The 18,990-nt window shown below is 48.0% G+C and overlaps 1 protein-coding gene across 5 annotated transcripts in view; it reads left to right on the forward strand.

Moving 5' to 3' along the window:
* Positions 1–18,990, forward strand: part of CEP192 (centrosomal protein 192) — a 1,978,693-nt gene that overhangs the window by 1,280,352 nt on the left and 679,351 nt on the right. For all 5 annotated transcript variants that reach the window (XM_085605862.1, XM_085605865.1, XM_085605864.1 and 2 more), the window contains exon 34: positions 13,151–13,260. In XM_085605862.1, coding sequence (XP_085461988.1) covers positions 13,151–13,260 — 110 coding nt within the window. The remainder of the gene's footprint in view (positions 1–13,150; positions 13,261–18,990) is intronic.

The raw sequence follows: 18,990 nt of genomic DNA on the forward strand, positions 1-18,990 counted from the left end.
AAAGGTAACAAAGACAGGTTCAGAAAACAGGGGTAAAGACAAAAGATTTGGGGTGACTCTGCAAGGAGTGTTCAAGTCCAATATGGGTGCTAAAACTTGTTGGAATTCATACAGCCTTCATCACTATTTGATCCCCTGCCTTTCTAGTTTTCATAAATTGCTGTAAGTGGTAAGTTTTCTTGAGTTCTGAATGACTCAGCTTTCAAATGCTGCTGAAATCTTCCCAGTCAAAAACATTCCCTGCTGTTTAGCGTGTGGATCCCTGCTGAACCCTATTTAAAAGCCACCTATACCTAAGATTGCCACACGCCGAAGACACAGAGGAACTGCATGGATGAGACTGGAAGGTATTTTTTTTTTGTTTTTTTTGCTTTCAAATGAATTTTATTTATTTTTGGGAAACAAATAATACACGAATAATACATAAATGTTAGGCAAAAGTACAAAGCAATAAAATAATGCAATAATACTAAACAATAATACAAACAATAATATCTGAAAGACAAGTTGTTATGGATTCCGCACCTTAGAATTATCCACAGGCGTCAGAATGGATCTGTAGAATTTTTCTTCAGCAGTACCCCCTGCGAGTCGGTAGTTGGCGTTGGTCGACTCCGCGTTCGTCATTGGCATAGTGATCGCCGGAATGACTTTGCGGTGTCTACTTAGATGCTGTCCCTGCACGCTGACGTCACTTCTTTCTTTTTCCCCGCCAGCCAGTACAGATCCGGAGACAACGGTACCTCGAGTCACTTTTTGACACTCTTTGCGACTTTTTGTCAACATCTTTTAGAGTCGTTCGACTCCTGGTGCACGCAGGGATGTCCCGTCATCGAACCGGCTTCAAGGCATGTGACTTCTGTCGCAAATAGATGTCGGTAACGGACCCGCAATTTGTGTGCCTTTGGTGTTTGGAGCGCGACCACGACTCGATGTCGTGCTCCGCCTGCCGGGCCATGAACCTGAAGTCTTTGCGGGAGTGGTCCCGAAAGCTTCTCAAGCCCCGGCAGTCCGCTCCGTGCCGCTCGAGGGAGTTCATGGGACAGGTCACGGAGCCATCACACGACTCATCGTCAAAGTCTTCGTCTTCGGGTGAGTTGAAGCACAAAAAGAAGGCAAAGGAGCATAGTCGCTTTTCGTGCCCTCCCAGTCTATCCGCCTCCACCGACGCAGGATGTGTCTGCAGCCGACATCGACCCCAGCCTCCCCATTGATGTGGACACGGAGCCAGACCGGTGTCGACCGATGTCGGGACCGGCTATGACAGGTACTTTTGTACCACTGTTCTCCCCTTGCGTTCCTTATTGCACTGATTGGCTACCAGAGAAGGGTGAGGACTGGGAGGGGTCTGTGGACCCTCTAGCAGACCAGTTTGAAGAACCGGACTGGAGAGAGGAGTTGGGTGAGGCCAGTGGTCTGGACACCTTTCCAGACCTTGGCATGCTATCTCCTCCTACCGTTGCTACGGAGGAGAGTGCGTCATAAGCAGTGGTTTTGAGTAGGGCGGTTAAGGCCTTAAACCTTGAGCTTCCTATGGTGGCGGTCAAGACTAACCTCTTGATCGAGGTGCTTCAACTGGCAGCAGCCTCCTCGGAGCCCCTGCTGCCGTTTAATGAGGCCCTCAGGGACGTCCTTTTATGCACTTGGTCCAAGCCCAACACAGGGCCTCCTGTGGATAGGATGATTGCCCAACGCCACTGCCCAGCCCAGGGCGACTCCATTTTCCTCTCCCAACACACCACCCCTGAGAGCTTGATGGTCCAAGCCTCGACTTCCAAGGGCGCATTCCCTACCGCACCACCTGATAGGGAATCCAAGAAGCTGGACCACCTTGGGAAGAGGTTTTCTTCCTCCAGCTTAGCACTGCGGTTGGTGAATACCGCATGCCTCTTTGGCTGTTACTCCCACTCGGTGTGGGACACTGTCGTGCAGGTGCTGCCAAGGTGCCCCGGAGGAGGCCCGGGCCGTGCTCTTCTTTGCAGTTGCCGAGGGAGAGACGCAGCGAAGTTCGTCATCGGATGTGGGCTAGACACCGCCGACTCACTAGGCAGGCCTATTTCATTGTCGGTAGCACTGAGACGCTACGCCTGATTGTGGTCCACTGGCTTTTCGGGTGATGTCCAAGGTACTCTTTTGGACATGCCCTATGATGGCCTTTGCCTTTTTTGGCAAAAAGGCAGACAACAACTTGGGTTGGTTGAGGGATTGTGCAATGGGGTGGTGCTCTTTCTGGGGATATGTATACGAGGTTCGTTTCAATGTCCTACTGTTTTCACTGTTTTACAAAACAATAAAATTCTTTTTAAAAAAAAAGGCAGACAACGCGCTTGAGCGCTTTAAAGATGCCAGGGCTAAAGTCAGGTCCTTGGGCCTCACTTCCACCTCCCGCCGAGCACAGTCTGCATTTTGCCCCTTTCGCGGCTACGGAAGGGGTGCCCTGCCACGTTCCGCCCAGAGCCACAGGCCTTTGCAAGCTGTTCACCCTCTGCACAGCCGGGGATGTGGGTCCAACCGTAATAGGTCGAGGGGCCAGCGGGCTGGCCAGTCCAGCAGTGCCCTCTCTGCAGCAGCCTCCAAACACTCCTAGTCCGACTTTTCAAGGCCACCTTCGCCAGTGGGCAGCAGGATTCGCCATCACCTCCCCCACTGGCTCACCATCAAAGGGGATACTCCCTCCCCTTCGAGACTACCCCTTCATCCAAGCCACCTCAATTCCATCGAATGTCGGGCGATCACTTGGCCCTTCTCCAACAGGAAGTTACGGCTCTCTTGGCCAAGGAAGCCATCGAACGAGTTCCTGCCCCAAAAGATGGTTGTGGTCATTATTCCCACTACTTTCTGGTGCTCAAGAAGGACAAGTTCAAAATGTTGACACTGGCTCAGGTCCGGTCTGCCCTCGTCCCTGGAGACTGAATGGTAGCGTTTGACTTGCAGGACATTATTTTCACACCCCCGTCCTGCCGGTCCATCAACGTTACCTATGGTTCACGGTAGGCCACAAGCATTTTCCAGTTTACCGTGCTCCCATTTGGCCTTACCAGCGCCCCTCGGGTGTTCACGAAAGTGATGGCTGTGGTCGCAGCTCATCTGCGCAGATCAGGAGTTCTATTCTTCCCCTATCTCAACGACTGGCTGTTGAAGGCGAGCTCACCCCAGGCTGTCGTCTCCCACCTCCAGACTACAGCCGACCTCCTGCATTTGCTGGCGTTGACCATCAACATGCCAAAGTCTACCTGATTCCCTCCTAGAAGCTCCTTTTCTTTGGAGCGGTTCTGGACACAGCGCAGTTTCTGGCTTATCCTCCTGAGCAGCGAGTCCAGGATATTTGGGCTATGATTCTGATCTTTCAGCCTCTAATACGGAGTTCGGACAGAATGAACCTGAGGCTACTAAGCCTCATGGCTTCCTGCATCCTGCTGGTGGACTATGACAGGTGCCATATGTGGGCTCTGCAGTGGTACCCGAAGTTCCAGTGGGCACAGCAGCAGGAGAATCTTTCAGATTACGTCCAGATCTCGGAGGGCACTGCACGCCAATAGCAGTGGTGGCTAACAAACCAGGATTGGGTCTACGGCAGGTCCCTCTCCCTTCTCCTGCCAGAGTTCACAGTGGTGACAGATACATCACTTCTAGGGTGGTGCAGCCACATGGGAGAGGCAGAGATCAGAGGCCTCTGGTCTCCAGTGGAGTCCGGGCTCCACATCGGCCTTCTGGAGCTGCGGGTGATCTGTCTTGCATTGAAGACATTCCTTCCTTCTGTCAAAAGGAGAGTAGTGCAGGTGTTCACAGACCACAACATTGCCATGTGGTACTGCAACAAACAGGGCGGGGTGGGGTTGTGGACTCTGTCTGGAGGCACTTCATCTCTGGAAGTGGCTGGAACATGAGGGTATGTCCCTGGTGGCTCAACATCTGGCCGGTTCTCTTAACGTCACAGCGGACGAACTCAGCCGCTGGTGCATGATAGATCACAAATGGCGTCTCCACTCGGAGGTGGTGCAAGGTCTCATTCAGCGGTGAGGAGAGCCTTGGTTAGATCTATTCACCACCGACGATAACGCGCAATGTCAGCGCATTGGAATTTCCAAGGCGGTACTCATTTGCCACGCTTTTCGTCGCGAGTGGAGTAGAGGTCTTCCAAATGCCTTTCCACCTATACTACTTCTGCCCAGAGTGCTGAAGAAGATCAAGCGTGACCGGGCCCAAGTCATTCTTGTGGCCCCTGACTGGGCACGAAGGGTCTGGTATCCCAAACTCTTGCACATGGCCATCGATCCTCCGATCAAACTGCCCCTTAGGGAGGAACTTCTGTCGCTGCAGCATGGGATGGTACTCCACCTCACCTGTCCAGCCTCCACCTCCTTGCGTGGAGATTGAGCGGCGACAGTTGACTGCTTTCGCCTCCCCTCCCGAAGTATGTAACGTTATCATGGCAGCCAGGCAACCTTCCACCAAAACGGTAGATGTAACAAGTTTATGGCATGGTGCACAGCAAAGGCTGTGGATCCCCTTTCTTCCTCCCTTTCAGAGGTTCTCCTCTTCATTCATTCTTAGGCCCAGCAGGGCTCTGCTCTGGGCACTCTAAAAGGCTATATTTAGGCCATTTTGGGCTTAGTTCGGCTTCCTGACCAGCCTTCTCTTATCAAGTACCCTATTGTAAATCGCTTCCTTAAGGGCATTACTCTTTTCCTCCAATTCCTTTCGTAATGCCCCAGTGGGACTTGAACTTGGTTCTGACCTATCTTATGTGCACTCCTTTCGAGATGCTACATAACTGTCCTCTCAGACTTCTGACACTTAAAACTGCCTTTTTGGTTGCCATCCCCTCTGCTCGCAGAGTGAGTGAGCTTCAGGCTCTTTCTCCAAAACCTCCTTTCATGGCTGTTCATCCGGACAAGGTTGTGCTTTGCACTAGGCCTTCTTTCCTTCCCAAAGTGGTTACCTGTTTCCACATAGGACAGACCATGACTTTGCCCACCTTCTTTCCACCCCGCATCCTTCCAAGGAGGAAGTGAGGCTCCACCGTCCGGATCCAAAACGTACGCATTCATTCTATCTGGATTGCACAAAACGTTTGCGGGTGCATGACCAGCTCTTTGTTGGCTATTTTGGCGCCAAGAAAGGCCTGGCCGTGCAAAAATGAGCCATCTCCCTATGGGTCGTTCTTTGCATCAAAATCTGCTGTTCCTTAGCGAAAAAGTAACCTCCAGGGGGGTTGCGTGCCGAATCCACCAGGGTAACGGCAGCCACTACTGCTTTGGGACGTGGGGTCCCCCTTCATGACATCTGCCAGGCAGGTATGTTGGCTTCATTGCACACGTTTACTCAACACTACTGCCTGGACAGCCAAGTCCTGAGAGATGGCTTCTTTGGCCGTTCAGGACTTCCTGGAGTGAACTTGGTTCGCAGACCGAACCACCGCGGTTGGTATTGCTGGGGTATCTATTCTAAGGTGAGGAATCCATAACTAATTGTCTCTTTCAGATGAACAAGTTGCTTACCTTCGGTAACAATATATCTGTAAGAGACATAGATTAGTTATGGATTCCTCACCGTAACACCCATTCTCCTAGTTCTGCGAACTGACTTATAGGGTAAGGGACTTCCCTTCAGGGCCCTAGTTTTGTGCACTAGTAGTCATTGTCTTGCATGGTTCTGCGCTTCTGGCATGGAATGTCGTGTAAAGAACTGACGTCAGTGCGTGAGGCCAACGTTTAAGTAGATTCCGCAATGTCATTCCGGCGACCACAACGCCGAAGATGAACGTGGAGTCGACCGACGCCACCTACCGACGTGCAGGGGTACTGCTGAAGTAAAATTCTCCGGATCCAGCCTGGGGGTAATTCTAAGGTGAGGAATCCATAACTAATCTATGTCTCTTACAGATGTATCGTTACTGAAGGTAAGTAATTTGTTCAATAATGCACATCACTAATTGGCCTGTGATTATGTATAATGGACAAATTTAAATAAGATTGCGAGGAAAGAGAGAGCGAGGAGGGAACTATTACTTTCATGTGAATTGGGATATGCACATTAATCTTCAGTGTGCTGGATTACAAAGTGCAGTTGTGTGATGTTGGAGAAAGAGCCACAGTCGGCTACCAGCGTATCTATGGTGTTTAATGCGGCGGAGCTTAGTGATTTAGTGCATGCCTGTAAGAATGCTTAGGGTGGTTTCTTTGAGGCGAAGTAGTTGTCTAACCTGTCCCGTATGTGTCTGATTGGAGATTTCCATGGTGACTGTTGGAGGGCGATATTGTCTGCGCCTCTAATATTTGTGATCCAGTTAAGCCAACATTTGAATGGGGCTTTGTTTGTGTCCTTCCAGTTGTTTAGGACTATTTTTATAGCGGATGTGATTAAAACATCCATTAGTGCCTTGTCTGTTTAGTTTTCCAAGTCTACATTAAGAAAGCCAGCAATTAGGGAGGCAAATACTTTTTTAAGATGGCAGTTAAATAAGGTAGACAAAAACGTGAACACTTTGTCCCAAAAAGAGGATAGAGCTTTGCAGTGAAGGATGAGTTGGGCTAAATCACCTACTTCTTCTTTACAGTTCCAACAAGTGGGATCTGACAAGATATGTGTGTGTAAACGCGCTGGCGTCAAGTAAGCTTTGTGGATGAGCCATATCTTCGTTTGTAACAAAACTGGAGAGATTTTTTGATAGATTACAGATTTCCATATTTGGGCCCATTGTGATTCAGACAAGGGGCTAGAGGAGTGTTGTTCCCAGAACAAAGTTAGTTTTTTGTTTAGGTGTGAGGATTTAGGAAGTAGAAGATTATATATGAGGGAGCCTTGATGTCCAAAGCTCTTAATTTTAATATGAAGTTAGGGAGAGATGGAGTTGTTTTCTGCAGTTTAGATTTTGATATAGCCGCTTTGATTTTAAGGAAGGTATAGAATTCCATTTTATCAAGTTTATATGTACCTTGAATTTCCGAGAAAGTTAAAGGATATGATGAGCATTCCAGCTGTTGTGGAAAGAAAATACCTTTATTTATCCAAGACTCAAAATATATCGGTTTACAATTGTATTTAATGTTACGGTTATTCCATAGAGATTTAAGGTTTGAGTGTCTTATACATGTTTGGAGTTTCTTGTCTAGTTTTAAGAGAGAGGTTCTTGTGTTTTTGTATATAGATTTTGATCTAACAAGTTTCGTAGTGTTAGTGGTTAATAGAGTGAGTGGGCTTAGTTTATCTAGGATGGCCTTTTCTATTTCTAGCCACACTGGGGTGTAGTTAGGCGGGTAAAGCCAATAGGAACCCTGTTTTGCTAGGAAGGCAGTTTGATATATTTTAAAATCAGCCAGGTTAACACCCCTAGTGATCTATCTAGCCTAAGTTTTTTTAGGGCTATTCTAGCTTTCTTACCTTGGTGAATACATTTTGAGATCAAGTTATCTAGTTTGTGATCGAAGTCTTCGGTTAATAATAATAACTGAGCCCAGTTTTTGGTCCATTGTTTCACTGCAAATGATCCTGCTAGGAGCTCTAGTCAATTTATGTGAATGGAACGCTCCGCTGAGGACTATCATCCTCCTGTGGAAAACTCCCCTTAACAAGCTCCCCAACCTGAGCCGCTGGCATCCGACTCGGTTAGTATTACGGATTGGGACCCAAAAATCGTGCGCCGTTTCAGGCCTCCATATGTGCGATCCACCATTGAATCTCTGTTCTTGCCTCCTCTGGAAGGGGAACAAACAGAGTAAGTCAGTGTAGGAGAGTAGGGTCTGCTTTCTATGTTCACCCCCACTTTTTGCTTTTGCTTTACTGGTTTTCGACTTAGATGTGGCTGTGGGCCTGCTAATCAGACCCACAGCCCTGCTGTTCTCTCTCTAAATTAATACTATGTACTTTAGGTGCATAACCCAATTGGATAGGATCACCTTATTGGCCCCTGTACAGTGTACCTTAGGTACCCAGGGCATAGGTGTACCCTAGGCCTACCAGGGGCTGCAGCATGTATTATGCCACCCCTGGCCTGGCCTTCCATTATGACACAACTGGCTGATCACTCAGCTGGGGCAAGGTCGTGTAATCACCCCTTGCTTAGGTGTAGTATTCCTATACCTACCTTATATATAGACACATGTGTACCTATCAGCCACTCCTATGGCAGGCCTTAACAATCCTGGAGGCAGAGTGCTTGGTAACATGTGAGATGGTGCTCTAGCATGAGCTGAGCCTGTCTGCAGCTTTCGGAACCATGTCCTTATAGCTGTTCTATGATATAGCCTACCATATACTCTTAAAGTGCCTTATCTTAAACGGTTATGGTAAGTATGGTTTGGCTTTATCAAAACATGTCGTGTAAGGTGTCTAACCCTTTGGAATAATACCCCCATACCATTTCTGGAGATGAGGATATTATCCCTCCCTTCTAGAGGGAAAAGACATGTTGAAACCTACTTACCCGGTTAAAGTTAACCAGAGCCCCAGCATCACAAAATGGATGCTGCTGCCACGACACAAGTCTGACCTCCTGCTGCTGGGAGTGATCCCGGCACGGGAGGCTTGGACAATAGGTTTCCTGCCTTGGGAGGTGCTAGCACCACCCCAGACAGGCCTTAGTGTATTGGGGCAGGGAGGGATGAAAGAAACTAGACACTGCCTGGGGCACACAAGGTGTCCCATGCATACTCCAGTTCAAACCGGTGCTGGGGCACTCCAGCCCCAGTCCTGGCGCGAAACTGGATAAAGTGAAGGGGGTGTAACCACCCCCTCCCAGGTCCCACCCATAAGGCGTGACCTAGCAGGCAACCCAGCCCCCCAGATTAGTATAAGTGTGGTAGCTGGGCCCCAGGAGATTAGATTATCCTGAACCTGTAACTTGAACAGAAACTCTGGACCTTCGACATTCGACGAAAGAAGAAGACTGAAGAATCTCCCTTGTGGCCAAGGAGTGGTCACCCTGTGCGAACAGGCACCATCAAGAGACTTACCCTCTGCTTTGCTGAAGTTCTACGAGGGACCGACTGCAGAGCCTGACCAGAGCCTTGACTTCCAGACTTCTCTGACCCTGATCCACATCCACAGCCGAGCTGAGATCTGTGGAGGCGACGAGAGACGTGGGACCGGCTACTTGGGAAAAGTGGCGAGTATCTTCCCTCTGGGCCGGTCACACCACCACGCACCGCGCACACTCCCCGTGGGTGTGCCCAGGCTGCCCCGATCCCGCCGCTGTCCTCCTGACCACTGGCGTGGTCTCAGCCTCCGTAGCGCAGTGCCGCTTCCTGCTGACTGCTTGGCTTTTCTCCCCTGTTGCCAGTTTGTAGCCTGCCACTGTCATTGCGGTATTGTTTCCCCTGTGTTTGTTGCTGTATCCCCTGTTGCCCTTCTGTGCCCAGCCTTTTCTCTTTTTTGTCTAAGTTTCGTTGCCCGACGTTTTTTTCCCTGCTGTGCCCCGCCGCGTTTCCCGCCACCTCCCCGCTCTCCGCCGCTGCTCCCCCGGCCCCTTCCACCTGGGACCCTTCCCATTCGCCGCCCCGCTCTCGCCTCCCAGCTGCCCCTCCCTCGCTCAACCCCCCCCCCCCCCCCACTCTCCTCAGATGGCAGAGTGGCAAACACGCAGCGTTGACGCGCAGGCCCCCGCAGTCACCAGCCCACCCGCCGGACCTACGACGCCACCGAACTCAACGCACTCAACGCCGGCCGAACCCCGGGTTGCTACCGAGCCACACCGAGATGCACCCACGGACCCTTCTGCTGCCACTCCTGCAAGTTCACCTGCATCCGGACCTGCACTACTCCAGCACCGACCAAGACGAGCAATAGCAGCAACTCACCAACGACCCCGCCACCGCCAGAGCCAACCTTCACGAAGGGATGAAAGAGGTAGCCGAATGGATGAAGAACAGCCGCCTGAAACTGAACTCGGACAAGACGGAAGTCCTCATCCTGGGATCCTCACCCTCCACCTGGGACGACACCTGGTGGCCCCCCGCCCTAGGCAGCGCACCCAAACCAACAGACCACGCACGCAACCTGGGCTTCATCCTGGACTCCTCCCTCTCCATGACCAGACAAGTCAACGCCGTCTCCTCGTCGTGCTTCAACATCCTGCGCATGCTACGCAAGATCTTCCAGTGGATCCCCACCGAGACCAGGAAGACGGTCACCCAGGCCCTCGTCACCAGCCGTCTGGACTACGGCAACTCCCTCTACGCCGGAACCACCGCCAAACTCCAGAAGAGACTCCAGCGGATCCTGAACGCCTTAGCACGACTCATCCTGGACATCCCCCGTCGCAGCCACATCTCCGGACACCTGAGAGACCTGCACTGGCTCCCGTCAACAAGAGAATCACCTTCCGTCTCCTCACCCACGCACACAAAGCCCTACACAACCAAGGCCCAGGATACCTCAACAGCTGCCTCAACTTCTACGCCCCCAAACGCCAGCTTCGATCGACCGGCCACGCCCTCGCCGCCGTCCCCCGCATCCGAAGAGCCACCACAGGGGGACGGTCCTTCCCCTACCTCGCCGCCAAGACATGGAACTCCCTCCCGACCCACCTCCGCCTGACCCAGGACCACCTTGCCTTCAGGAAGCAACTCAAGACCTGGCTGTTCGAGCAGTAGCGGACCCCCTTCCCCTAGCGCCTTGAGACCCTCTGGGTGAGTAGTGCGCTATATAAATGCTTTGATTGATTGATTTATCTTCCAGCGCAGCTTCTGAGGCACCCTCGAGGTTGTGCACCGGGAATTGAGAAGCCCCAACCCCAAGCACCATCTGCACCGAAGATCAGCCCCCCACACTCCACGAGTCCTGCGCGAGGCCCTTCTGCATTTTCCTGCTTGCGGCGTCTGTCCGGTTGCTTGCCCGGTGGCTAGTAACCTTTGCGACGACACACCTTCAATTTTCCACTGCTGGTTTGGCTCCTCCAGACTGGCTCCTGCTCCTTTGTAAAAGAGAAGCACCCCAGACCTTCCTGGTCTGCACCAGAAGCAAGTCCTCCATTCTTCGTGGGTTCCGCTTGCCAAGGCTTGGTGAGTCCTAGTTCAACTTTGACGCCGCCGGCAGCACGAGCCTTCATGGGACAGCTCGCCTCCTGGTCGTCCTCGACGTCTCCTGGTACCCGTGGCTGCTGCGACAAGCTTCACCTCTTCACCTGCAATCTCCCGACATCGCCTAGTTCCTTCCTGGTTCCACGTGGTCACTGGCTAGTGACCCAGACTCTGTCCCTTCTGCTTGCAGGTATCCTTCCTTCTTGATCCCGACCTTGGGATCCACTGGACACTCTTCACTGACTGCCTGTCAGCATCTTTCCTTCAGGCATCCATAGGAGTCGACGATGAAACCCGACGCAAGTTCACACCTATGCACCCGCAGCCCGTGGGCTAGGTAACTTGGGTACTCCGGTGCTCATCAGGGTATTGACTATCCTAGTGTCTATTTCTCAAGTCTCGACTTCCTAGCTACTCCAGAAGTGTACTAAATCTTATTAATTCTAAACTGTACTATTTCTATCGATTATACGCATTACGCGTGAGTGTTTCCACTCTGCACCTGAATCCCGTGGGCCTCCCACTTCATAACCTTGGGTAGTATAGTGTAGCCCCAGCGATTGCCTAGGCCTATCCTATTTCCGTGACAGTGGTCCTTATACCACTTACTTAGTATATGGTTTGCGTGGCCCCTAGGGCCTAACTGTATTACTTACCTGTATGACTTAATGTATGCTTGAATAAGACTGTGTTGTACTTACCTCGAATCTCATAAAGAGTGCTGAGGGTTTGACTAGAATAAATACACTTTATTTTATATATATATATCTGTTGTGGTGTCCTTTCATTTGGTATTCAAGGGATTATATATGGTATCACAGCTGGCTTCACATGCCATTCAGAGTTGAGCCTAAGACTGCTCTTGTCCATGCTACCACTAGGATAGCTGGTCTATAAGGTTGACTTTACAACCAATCACCATAAGGGTGGTTTGGACTGATACAAGGTGTACACTAGAACTAGTGACATCATATATCAGGCCAACTTCTCACAGTCAGGTCTTTGCAGAGGTGGGAAATCTTGAGACAACGCTGGGCCAGATAATATTGGACCATGGAAAGATAGCCTTTATTGATGAGGAGAGAAGGCATACGATCCTGGCCAGGTGGCGCAAAGAGATTGTGCATTTGGAGAGTTTGTTCATTTTACAATCTTTCTTATTCTTAAGTCCTACATAATAAAGAACACATTTATGATAGGAACCTTGAGTTCTGGTTAATTATTAGGTGTGTGGGCTCAACTTAACTGAGTTCCTGCTGGCTCTGCCTGCCGTCCCTGACTCCTCTTCTGGCACACAGTAACTTGTTGCTCCGCAGGAGTGTGGGGCAAAGGAATCCTTGTGTCTGAGCACCAGAGGCGAAACAGCATAGCCAATCCAGCAGCCACAGCCAGTTGGCCTTGGTCAATAGACCAAAAAGCGCTGCCAGAAAGATGGAGAAGGCCCAGCAGGCTAACCTCGGCAACATTTTGACCTGCCAAGGTCCCAGCAGGGTCTGGGGCTTGCCAGGTCCATTGGCAATAAGCAACTCCTGCTTTTCCCTTCCTTCCTCTGGACCACTGACCTAAGAGAATAGAAACCAGTATTCCTGCAACACTTACCAAACGTACGCAAGAATTTGCCTAAAACTTGAATTTGTTTGTCGCCCAAATAAAACTACCTCACTATATCACTCTACTACGTGTCTATTCGAACGGCTTTGAACCCAGGCAAGAGGTTAGTAAACAAGTTATATGTCAAATTCATTTTAAGGTTTGAGTACTGTAACAGCCTTCACATTGGTTTACCCAACACCCTGCTGGACAGCCTCCTAGAGGCCTCAGAGCACTGCCATCAGTCATACTGGACTCCATAAGAGACCACAACTCTCCAGCCAGTAAGATCTCTATGAATACTCGTAGTGAGAAATCAAATTGCATTTGAGATTACGCATTTTATCAAACTTCTTTCATCGACTGCCTCCTGGATATGTGTAGTCTCAAATCATGCAGCAAGTCCATCCGTTATATAAGTTGCAAGAATAATGTTAATAAGGTTAGGGACAGTTTGACCACGCTAAGAGCCTCTGATGTGCGTGCTATTTTTAATTGTCAGTAAATTCTTTAAGTGTACTGACTTTCTTATTTTCTAACAGGATCTTGTCACTCAAACCTGATGCTGTCAGAAAATCCCTTCCTGGCAACAGTCTTTTGAAAAACATAAACTTTGATGAGGAATACCAAAATGAAAAGCTTTTAAAACAAGGTAATGTTGTTCAAAATAACTTTGCAATGTGAGCATTCATATCGGTCTGTACATACCGTATGTCTTCTACACTTTCACATTTTCTTTTTGCCTTGTACTGTATATCTTGAGATTTTAATAGGTAATGAGTGAAAATTAAAAGGTAGTGAATTTGAATCAGCTTTATTCGGTACAATACATGTCACCATAAAAGCAAAACAATTATTATAAAAAACATGCATACCACAACCTTGACACAATTTAAAAATACATTTGTAATGTCTATACAGGCCGTGGGGTATATATTTACAAATACAGTGACCAGAACGTACTATCCTGCAGATATGATTTTTAACAAATAAAACTATGTAACAACTCCCAGGAGTGCTGGTGTCATGTCTTTAAAAAATATAATTAAAATACCACACAAATACCAATATTGCAAGGTTATCCACATACAGATCAGTGCATTAAAATATGAAACATTTCAATAAAGTGCCTTCAGCCATTATTTGGTCCTGGTTGCCCTCTGATATTTCTTATTTTCAGTGCAGTTTTCAGAAAACTTGTTATGCATGCCAGGGTCAATGGGTCTTCAGCCCTTTGTAGATATAATAGAACGGCCCTGGCTTGTCTAAACTTGCCATTTTTTAAAATTCTTACTAAGTAATAACGCCTGGGAAAAGAATAAAAGGGGCATAACAATACAAAATGAAGGGAATCCTGCGGAGATTTACTATCGCAGCCGCAGGGTCCATTCTGCTCAACCGTGGCGGTATAACCCGAGGGATCCGCCAATAAATGATGTATAAGGTTGAGCCTAAAACGAGTAAATAAAAACCTAATTTCTGCATTATGTATCAGGCTAAGATATGGTTCCATACCACCTACTGTTTTAGTAATGCTGTGCGAACAAGCTAGAGTCTTCCTACCTTCAGAATCGAATATGCAATCTGCAGCTTTCCTCAGGAGCAAGCTCTTAATTCTGTTCTTGTCTTGGGGTATGATTATGGTTGGGTTAGTAAAAAGGTCTAGGCATTCTATTCCCGCCAATGTTAATTTTACATATTTGATCCACGGGATACGCATCCCTTTATCCCTACTGATACAGTCTCTAATAATTTGTCTACCCAGTTCCGCATCAGGATTGGACCAGATCCTCAGCCAAGCCATAATGGGCCTGGCCTTGATCAGGTCCTCAATGTATGGCCTCCCTAATTCAGCATGGATGATGTAGGCTGGGGAGCTCTGCGGCGTTTTGAGTATCTTACGCAAAAATTTATTTTCTTCAACTTGTATTTGCCGTACCCCTGCAAAGCCCCAAACTTCTGCTCCGTACATGACTTTGGAGCAGCAAATGGCGCCATAGAGGTGCATAACCTGCTCCGGCGACCACCGACCCAGCCTACGACCATAATTCATTATTGCCCCTGATGACGAGATCAGTTTTATACACCGTTCTTCAAGTAAAAATTTAAAATTTAAAAGCCCATCAAATAAAAGACCCAGGTACGAAAAGGTTTTTACTTGTTCGAGTATATGTGTGCCTATACGGTATGTGAATTTTTTACAGGGTTTCGTACCGGCTATTAAAACATAGGACTTAGTTAAGTTGGCTGACAGGTCTAGTGTATCCATAAAATCAACTAAGCCGTCTATTAAGCATTGCAGACCTCTTGGGGTACGTGCCAGAAGGACCGCATCGTCTGCGTATAACAGCACTGGAATTGGGCGAGACCCTACCCTAGGGGTATCTGCATTCAGTTTACACAGTGCCTGTTCCAGTTTGTTTATATACAGAGAGAATAAGAACGGGGCCAAAATACAGCCCTGTCTTACTCCACTCGTGCAACGAAACGGTGCAGTCGTATTTCCCGCCAAATTAAATCGTACTTTAGCGGAGGTGTTCCAATGAAGTGCTCTCATAATATTTACAAGCCCTGGGTCTACTCCTAGTCTAGTCAAAAGACTCCATAGTTTTTCTCTATTCACACGGTCAAATGCGGCCGAAAGATCCATAAACCCCAGATATATTGATTGATCACTGGCTATAGTATATTTTGACACCAGTAGGTAGAGATTCAGGCATTGGTCAGTAGTTTATCTGCCAGTCCTGAAACCATATTGTAAATCAGAAATAATATGGTATTCCTCAGCCCAGTCCAATAGACGGTTTAGTATCATTCTGCCTAGGATTTTTGCGGTTTCGTCGATTAGAGATATTGGACAATAACACTGCGGGTCGTCCTTTTTGCCTTTTTTAAAAATGGGCACTATAGTAGCTGTTGACCAGGAGCGTGGCATGCCAGCGGCAATAGCTGCATTGATCACGCGTGTCCGTATTGGAACCCAAAATTCTGTGTTAGATAAAAAAAGGTCTGGTGGTATCCCGTCAGGGCCTGGTGCCTTATTGTGTGACAGTCCCAGAATGCCCGCTTTAGTTTCGCCAGAAGTAAATTCAATCGCTGTCCTCCACGGGCACGTTGTCTCTTCAACCTCCGGGTTTTCATCTAAAAAGTTATATAGTTTTTTTAAAATGGTTAAACCAGCGCTCTGGGAGGATAGTTGTACCAATTGCTGGCGCTGCAGAATCCTGGAAGCATGGGTTATTTATGGTTTTCCAGAAGGTACTTAAATCCCTCCCTTCCGCGGCTGCCCTTAAAGTTTCCCAAGTTTGGGACTGTAAGGCAAGTCTCCTACATTTGATGGCCATTTTATAAACAGTCCTACAGTATGCTATTTGTGGTTTGTCTCTGGGTCTCAATTTCAAACTTTCTTTGAGATCTTTCTGTGCTCGTGAGCAATCTTTATTAAACCATCTTGGCGCATTATTTTGTTTCAGGGGCCGGGAGGTTTTTAATAGTCTGTCTATGTGGGTTGCCATTGATTCAAAAGCTTTAGTCACGGCCAAACCCTCAGCCAGGGGATCAGAGCAAATTTCAAACTCTTTACCCCCTTCCTTAATTAAAGTCTTGTAAAAGGCGTCTCCGTCAATACGGGACCACTTTAAACGCCTCCCCTGATCTGTGACCTTCTCAAGACTGCCTTCCAGCGTACTTCTTATTTCTTTGTTGGTAGACCAATTTTTAATCCATAATACAAGTGGATTGTGGTCACTGAATATGCTCCAGTCAACTTTGGCCTCTTTTATCCAGTCCCAAAATAAATTAGAAACTAATATAAAATCTATTGTAGAGCTACACCCCCTCCCTTTAAAGGTTGTTGGAGGACCAGTGCCTTCATCTACATTCACTAAATAGAGTGTGTGTTTTAGTGAATGAGTTTTCATCACTTTCTCTAACTCACTCCCCTCTTTCGTGTGTTCAAAGTGCAGACCTTTTAGCAATGTGCATCCAGACCAACCCCCCGTGCAGTATTTTAGGTTTTGACACAAATGACAATTTAGGTCACCCGCTAATATTATGTAGGGGGCCACAGTGGATTTACTCTGCTCTATAACAGCAGTCAAGTGATTCTGCAAATCATGTAATATAGAACCTTCCTTGCTCGATGCTATGGCGTTGTAAAAACTAACAAGGATAAAACTCATTTTATTTCTTTGAAACCTTAAACCGAGGAAGTGGTTAGAATTCCAATTCAGGCTGGTCCACACTCCTTCCAGTTGCAAGTCCACATAGATAATTAATCCACCAGTGGGCCTGCCTGGTGCTAATTTTTGTGCGGGAACAGCAAAGCAACCATACCCTTCTAACTGAAAGGGATTGTGGTCCACCACCCACGTTTCCTGGAGGCAAATAACATGAAACCTGGTTATATATTCCCTCCATTCATTGTTGTCAAATTTGGAGGACAGGCCAGCTATATTCCAGGATACTAAACCACTGTCACCCAACCTTGGGTTCTCCATGGGAATAGAGTTGCTGGGAGGTGGAATATGTAGTCAGTCAACCCCCTCCAATCCAGAAAGTGAAGCAAAGCGATTGGAGGTGGGGATGTTAAAAATGGGGCCTGCCATCAACTGGGCGCTCCGATTTGTTGAGCTCACATGATTTCCTATCAGAGATATTGGGTAAAAATAACTTAGGTCATGGGTAGATATACCGCCCTCATAACCCTCTGTTAGCCAATCTCTAATATAATTTACCACTCTGTGGTCTCTAAAATTAATAATTATAACATCCCCCTGTACATTTTTAGGTCTTTGTCCCACCCAGCTCAGCCTTCTAACGTGAAGAATCTCTCCATCTAAGTTGGGGGGTAATGGCCTATTCGCTCTTAACCAATGCATTACTTTGTTCTTAAGAGTTTGGTACCCTTCGTATTTCTCACATTCTAACTCTGGAACCCCAGTGAGTGCAATAACGTATGGAGCTGCCTCTGGTGGGAGATCAATGTGTGCAGAAGAGCCCCTGGGATTTTTGTCTTATGTGGGCTCTCTCATCACTTTTACTAGGTTCATGGTTCTGCTTGTTTGGGACTCCACTAACTCTTAGCTTCCTTAGATCCGTGTACTTATTCTGTGAGGCTGTGCTATTCTTGTTGGTGGGAGAAAGCGTCTTAGCACCCTTTACGGGGATTGTAGTATTCATTACTGGTTCAGGTGTTGGGCCTGGAGGGTTCAAAGAGCACCTTTTTAATGATAATTCCCTCAACAGATTCATATTGGCTGTGCCAGTATCTTGCATAGACCCCAACTGCTCTGTTATTCTCTTTACCCTTTCCACCAAGGGAGATAACAGGGACTTAACTAGTTGTTCTATGTCCCTCATTAAGTCTTTATAGTGATGTACTGCCGTGCTAACTGAACCAATATTGCATTCTACCAAGTCTATTATATTCACAGGACTTGTGGCAATATTTGAGGATTTATCACGGCCTCCTTTTTGCTTGTTTGTGCCACGTTTCTTCTTTTGTTTTGGGAGCCCAGGTCCTGAATCTTTTGTTTTAATTGTACTGTTCTTTTTAGTGAGATGTTTATTTACTGGGGTCGCTAACTGCTCCTCAAGAGAAAGTTCGATTTGTGAGCCTATACTGTTATCTATGGTGACCGATTCCCTTGATCTTAGCTGTGATTCTGTTGTATCTTGTAGTTTTGGGGGGATACCTATATCAGTGTTTTGTTCTAAATCTTTAGTATGTGTGATATGATGGGAGGGGGTAGTTGCTAGCTGGATAGCCCCCAGCGAGGAACGTTTCCTAAGTAGTTCAGAGGATAAACGGCGTTCAGTGTGCACAATTTCGCGTTCTAGCAATGAGGCAGCCCTTGTGATAAACTGGTCTAGGGTGCCTCTGACGGATCCCCCCACCGACGATTTTCTTCTCGTACTAGGCCTGGTATTCATAATGAGCAATATGATAATAAACCTTTTTTTGTAGGCGACTCCAGTACGGGCTAACAATATAATAAACTTAATTAGCCCACAAGTGAGTTCAGAGGCCCACAGAGAGATAAGCCTACTTCACCTCCTTTTGCTCTCACGACACAAACACCTTTAGATTCCTCTTATTGTACAAGAACCACAATTGGCAGAGGCGTTAAGTCTCAACCTGCGTGGTGATTTTGACGCGACACCACTCCACCCAGCTCCTGGCAAAGTCAGGTCCACAAACAGACAGTCTCAGGTAAAGTTTACAGCCACACGAAGAGACGCCAGTACTTACTAATCGAAGTCCCACCACAGATGTTAGGGGGTATGCCCAGCCCAGCCTTATCCGGGCTTTGACGGGCAAGGACGGGCCCGCCCTTGGCCCGGGCGCTGCCCGCGCGCGTCCCGCGCTGCGGTCTGCGTC

The sequence above is a fragment of the Triturus cristatus genome, chromosome 5_1 (assembly GCF_964204655.1).
Source record: "Triturus cristatus chromosome 5_1, aTriCri1.1, whole genome shotgun sequence".
Taxonomy (NCBI): Eukaryota; Metazoa; Chordata; class Amphibia; order Caudata; family Salamandridae; genus Triturus; species Triturus cristatus.